This window comes from Typha latifolia, chromosome 2 (assembly GCF_019914945.1).
Source record: "Typha latifolia isolate L0001 chromosome 2, TyphaL0001v2, whole genome shotgun sequence".
NCBI lineage: Eukaryota > Viridiplantae > Streptophyta > Magnoliopsida > Poales > Typhaceae > Typha > Typha latifolia.
This window is the reverse complement of record NC_133087.1, coordinates 4778349-4784534: the sequence shown is the minus strand read 5'-3', so window position 1 is coordinate 4784534 and position 6186 is coordinate 4778349. Positions and strand designations below refer to the sequence as shown.

General features: G+C 34.7%; 1 protein-coding gene across 1 annotated transcript; it reads right to left on the bottom strand.

Moving 5' to 3' along the window:
• Positions 1-1625: 1625 nt before the first annotated feature.
• LOC140782779 (prefoldin subunit 6) lies at positions 1626-4430 on the bottom strand. Its single transcript, XM_073129557.1, has 5 exons — positions 4266-4430; positions 4101-4171; positions 3880-4004; positions 3701-3761; positions 1626-2046 (listed from the first exon to the last, which is right to left on the bottom strand). Exons 1-5 carry the CDS (start codon positions 4342-4344, stop codon positions 1990-1992), a joined length of 393 nt encoding a protein of 130 aa, XP_072985658.1. The 5' UTR covers positions 4345-4430; the 3' UTR covers positions 1626-1989.
• Positions 4431-6186: the final 1756 nt, after the last annotated feature.

Sequence of the window (6186 nt, the reverse complement as noted above, 5' to 3'; positions counted from 1 at the left end):
TTGCCTATCATCATACTTCTCCCGTCTTCAAATCCTATTTATTCTGTCATGCGCATCATATGTGGCCAAAAAAAAAAGGATCCTTTTTATTATTAAGTTTAGGATGAACTAGTAAACAAATTTATAAAGAGACTCATTTTAATCAAGCGAAATTTATAAGGATCATATCGTCAAACGTATGGCAAATATTGATCCGACACAATAACCCGACTCTTAAGTAGGTTTAAATCTAATTGGGTTAGAGTCATAAATGAATCAATTTAATTAATAGTCGGGTCGTGTTCGGATTTATACCAATGATCCATTTGACCTGTTTAAATATATGGGTCTGATCTGATCAATCGACTGACCTACCATCCTATTAATATATATATATATATATAAGCTAAATTTCTAACCTAATTTACCCTACCTCACACTCTCACTATCTCACCCAGCTGCCTACTTCCCAAATCGCAATCCCTTCCCTCTCCACCCTGGTCCTCTCCTATAGGCCACAATCGACAACTACGACCTCTCACTCTCCTCTCCTCTCCTCTCTAACAGTTCATCAAGAGTAACCTCCTCTCCGACAACCCTTCCCTCCTCCCTGTGCTATCTCTCACTCCCCTCTTTGGCGGTTCATCAAGAGCAACCTCCTCTTCGACAATATCCCTTCAGTGCCTCTCACTCTTCTCTAATAGACACTTCTCTCTAGTGACATCCCCACCCTCCCTTCCTCTCTCTACTATCTCTCACTCTCCTCTAACTGCCTCCTCGGTTGCATCGACCGAATCCTTCCCCACCTCTCCTGCCTTGTCTTTTGCAACCTTAGCGTAACCCTCAACAAATCCAGAGATCTCATGAAAGTCGAGTCAGTTACATATATTTTTTACTATAAATTGTTGTAATATTGTAATTCTGCTAGATTTATATAATTGGATTATATTCTTTTTATAAATTTGGTTAGAAAATTATGTATACATTCTAAATCATATTGTATTAAGTTTTTATAGTAATCTTATAAGTGAGTGAAATGTGTCATGTAATGGGTTATTCTTTCATAATTATCATTATTTTAAAGAAAAAAATCGTAAAAATTTATTATGAAACTTTTTGAAGGCCAACAAAAAAATTAGCAAACACGTACAAATGACTGAAATACTTTCCTTCTTAAAGTTTAGAGTATAAATATTTATTAATATTTTTATTTGTATAAAAGAAGAAATATTTTCTTATACTATAATATTAAGTAAAATATCGATACATTCTGAAATATTTTAAATAATTCATGCAAGAACAAAATAGTCCTTTTTTTATTAAACATAAATTCGGTTTTAATCTTATTTACTTAAACTTAAGTAATGAAATAACATTTCTAGAGAAGTGCAAATATTTCGGTAGCAACTATAATATTTTAATAAATACAGTGGTAATTATAATATTTTGAAAGTTTTTAGTGACAATTATATAAAATTCCCTTCTCTTTAATATATCATAGTTTAATGAAAGCATACCTTCCCCTTAACAGGACATATAAGAACCTTCAGCAAAATGATCTGCAAAGTAGAGAAAGAGAGTAGATCTACAAAGTTTATGATTAATTGCCGAACATCGTCGCTCATATCTGCCAGCAAACATCAATATAATAGGAAACATAGAATGTATAAAATACATTAAACCCAGAAAAACGTAGGAAATGTTCATATGTTGGATCTATTAGGTACACATTATCTTGAACACATGCTAACAAGAATTGAACTTGAATCCAAAAACAGAGCTTCTAATCAGCACAACCAAATGGATGGATAAAAAGGAGCTAACTATGCAGACTCAGATATAGAACCTGAAGTTTTCATCCAAACATGTTGAGAACTATTGGCTATGATAGAGCTGAAAAATCTGCAGATTGCTGGGCCAACAAAACCAGTGCGTCGAAATGAGTTCTAGTCAGTTGTAAATGAAAGCAAGCTAAGACTTCATTCACCCAATATCACCTACTAAAGCAACTTAAGACTTGGTTTTTCCAGCTTGTACTACCTGCATCTTCTGTTGTAACTTTAATATCTGCAAAAGAAAATTAAATTTTAACATATCAGTAACAAAACTGATAAATCGTAGAAGTTGAAATGACCAAATGTAAGCACTTCTTTTAATGAGCAAATAAAAGCTTGTGTAGCAAAAGTAAATACTAAGCTGAGGCACCAGAACTAGAATTAAAAATTCATCTAAGTCCGAAAACAATAGGATCAATGAAAGTTGAAGTAAAGTTTTGTTACATTTTAACATGCATTAAGGAAAAATAATCCAGGTTTCCTGGAACACTGATATGTGGTTAAAAGATTGCATTTTTTTTATTATAGGCCCAAACATTCTTTGTTTCCTATAGAATCAGCACTGCAAGATGATGGTATGAACAAAATGGTCCTAAAGCATAGAACTCTAGCAAGATGCAGGCACACACCCAAATGAGATAAGATAGATATAAATTTTATTTCAGTACATAATCCTCATTCTTCTCTGGACTGTAATCTCTAGTAAAAGTATAGCTCCCTGAGCAAAGGCTTCTTCTGAATGAACTCTGGAATGTATTGCCCATGCCTCATTTGTCAAATAAGGCAGCTAGAGCCTACAGTAGATCTCTGATATTGTGCTCAATCTGAAATTAGTTATATACATATGACCATTTGATTTGTTAGATGCTTAGTACTGACTTTACATTTGATGGAGAATCCTGTAGGTAGCTCCCAATTCTGAACAAAAAGAGAATTAGAGATGGATGCACCATGCACTGAATAGGAAAATGGGAAATATGAACAATCCTACTTAGATAAAAATCATCATCATCCAATCCTTTTTGCTAGTATTAGAAGGATCCAGGAGAATTAACAAACTATAGGTGTTGATTATATTTCTGCTCATTTTATCTGGGAAAGCTGTGATGTATAATATGTAACAGTGCATTTGAAACATAAGACATTAAATTGGATTGATACATTGAACTTGTAACTTATGATAGTAGATGACCAACCCAACATTTCCAATTAATCAAAGATGGAAAGTAAGCATTCATACCAAAATGTTCAAAATAGTATAAAAAGTACAACTCGTGCAAAAAAAAAAGAAAAGAAAAGGCTGCTCTACTAGTCATAATAGTATCGCTATAAGTGCACTACAAATTTGGACCTTCTTCAATTCAGAGTAACATAAGAAATGAAATGACATCTAAGGTTATGTATTATCTCAAAAAGAACCTTTCCTACTCGATCAAGAAATAGAACAAATTACTCTTACTTTAATGTTACTTATCTATCATCGTTAGCAACCATTAAAACTCTTGTCAAGAAAAAAAATATTCAGAGTCATCTATGGCGTACTTGCATTTCTTATTTCTGAATCGGATACAATTAAGGAGTATCAAGTACTCAACAATTATCACATTCATTAATGAAAAGACTTGGAAAATAAATTATTCAAGCCTCATAACACATAAGCAACCATTTCCAAGCATGCAATGCTGTTTCTCGTGCTTAGCTATTGAGCATAGTAATTCACATAAGGAAAATGTATCACTCACCCTGCTCCTAATCATTATCGATTTGTTAATCATTTTTATCACTAAAATGGGTAAAAAATTGTCAATAATTATGAATCTACATTAATAAATCTCCATTCTACAAATTACAGAAGGTGCAATTCCAACAGACAAAAACCAACATACCGAGTCTTTCTTGCTATTCTGCTTGTCCTCTAAATCTTTAAGGGTCCCGTCAAGCCGCTTACTGAAAAATCCACGAAAAAAAAGAACAGTTACCATTGCAACATATCAACAACAAAACAAGTTGACTCCAACACTGGAATCAAAGAAAGTATTTGATATCTAATCAAAAGGGAACCCACAGTTCACCGGAGATGTATTCAATCCTCTTCTTCACATTCGCATTGGCTTCGGCAAGATCCTGCTTCACTAACACCGGCCCGATCATCTTATAAACATTTGCGTCCTCGCTCAACAATTCCAATTCCTACATCCACACAAAATCCAACTTTCAAAATCCTCAAAACACGAATCGAAAACCTTCCCTGCCATCAAAAGAGGGATTAGGGCATAAAGGCGAGACCTTTAGGACGAGCTCGTTCTCGCCGAGTTGGATCGTGTACTGCTTCCGCACCTGGTGATTCTTGGCAATATCTGCGACAAATTTGTAGCAGAGAGTGAGATGTGATCGAGAGGTGATCGAAGAGTACTCTACGTTTAGGGTTAGGGTCTTGAGAAAAGGGCTTACCTTTCTGGATCTTGCCGAGGGCGTTGGCTTGGGCTTCGAGGTCGCGCTGGAGTTCGCGAACGGCCGGAGACGAAGTCATCTCGCCTTTGCTCCCTCACCGGCGGCTTCGAGAGAAGAAAGCTAGGTGGGGATTAGACTAGTAGTACGCCGAGCTCGTGACAAGAGATGGCAATTGGATCAGGTTTAGGCCAACCCGAATACCATTTGGGCTGGGCCTTCACCTCTTAATTAGAAGCTCCACTGGCCCATATAGAGATTGGTTTTTAATGGGCCGGATTTGAACTCTGGCTGTGACTAATCCATTATGACACCAAGATTTAATTACAATAAGAGAATGAATACTCTGACCTTTAAATGATCACCCAAATAGCACAAAATCATATGTGAAAATAATAATAACAATAATCAGGAAGGAACTGGAATTTATATATAATCACATCAAGAGCTTCAACTATTTATTTAAGTGATAAATTAATTATGGGTTTGAGGAAAGGAAAAGATTATGTGCAAATTTTTTTTAACAACAAATTATGAGCTCGTAGACTAATTAGATTAGAGAAACGGATTAGCTCTCGTTATAAATAGGCAAATGATGGGTCATCTCTAGCACATATAGTACAATCCACAGGAGAAATTCTTTGGCACTCCATGTGACTTGACCCCATGATCTTTATCTAGTGTTTCACCCCTATAATGCATCAGCGGTCGGGAAGATATACATATTAAGATAACTCCATACTTGTTGAAATTTATATGCCAAATTGAGATTTTTAAAAATGATCTAGATTACAAATTGTAAGTTCTGATTTACACATATTTTGAAGTGATTTATGTGACTCTTACCTAATGTATCGTTTTCTATTTTTGTTATCCAAACTTGGTCACTCTCAAATGTGTTTGCCTCTATTTTTGTTATCCAAACTTGGTCACTCTCAAATGTGTTTGCCTCTGTGACCCTTGAGTGAGGCAATAGTAAAATAATCTTTATTGTAATTGTTTCTACTATAATTAAATACGAAGAAAATAATTTTTCAATCTTCAAAAACTCCGCCCACAATATTCTTCGCCACCCATTGATATCTTTTCTATAGGTATGTCTCCAAATTTAAAACCATTTTGACATAAAACGAAGTCGTTTGAATGACTTCAAATGTTTGAATTTTGTTCAAGCCACTTCGAACATAAATCAAAGCTCATTGTCCAGTATTAGTTTATCTTTCATTCACCATAAAATATTATGTCGCAGTTTATACAATTAAACTAATAAACTACATAACTCACTCAATTTATTTTAGACGCAAATTTATCAATAATCACAAAAACTAACACCAACTAAACTCCGCTTATCGATTCCAAGAACACCTTAATTCACCAATGCACCCAAAGCCATACCTCGGCCTCAAAACCTACAATGATTTCATTAAGGCGTCATAAATTCTCACTTTGCTCCAAAATCTTAATGAAGCTACAATTATTTGTGGTCCAAATTAGACATGGAAATCACTACCCAACTACATATGGAATCAAGTCGGCATAGGGGTGTATTTAGTCGAGTCAATTCGAGCTAATGAAGCAAGGACAATAATGCTACTAAAGTTTGAGAAAAGTCTATCAAAAAACGACTAAAGAAATATCTCAAAGGGGACAATCACAAAACTTTCTAGTTCAACTATCCTAACCCAAGATATAGTAGGGGACCGCCAACGATTGTAGATGCTTCAATTCATACTCCCCAAAAGGGAAAACTATATGCTAATTTGTGCCATCAACACAAGCATGTATTGATGAACAAACCTTCTTCACTATCAAGTTATCTGTAATGTATTAATGTAAAACACTTTCGAAGTCGAATTAGGATTTACTTTTTCGGAGTTTACTTAGGATTAGTAGCGTGTGGAAGAAAAAAATATAAATATGTACT

What these genes read in the sequence shown, in the direction of transcription:
- LOC140782779 (XM_073129557.1), bottom strand. Translation starts at nt 4,344, where the DNA reads ATGACTTCGTCTCCGGCCGTTCGCGAACTCCAGCGCGACCTCGAAGCC. An exon ending in CCTCGGCAAGATCCAGAAAG is followed by an intron (nt 4,172 to 4,265) that starts GTAAGCCCTTTT and finishes AATTTGTCGCAG; the next exon opens with ATATTGCCAAGAATCACCAG. An exon ending in GAATACATCTCCGGTGAACT is followed by an intron (nt 3,762 to 3,879) that starts GTGGGTTCCCTT and finishes TGGATTTTTCAG; the next exon opens with TAAGCGGCTTGACGGGACCC.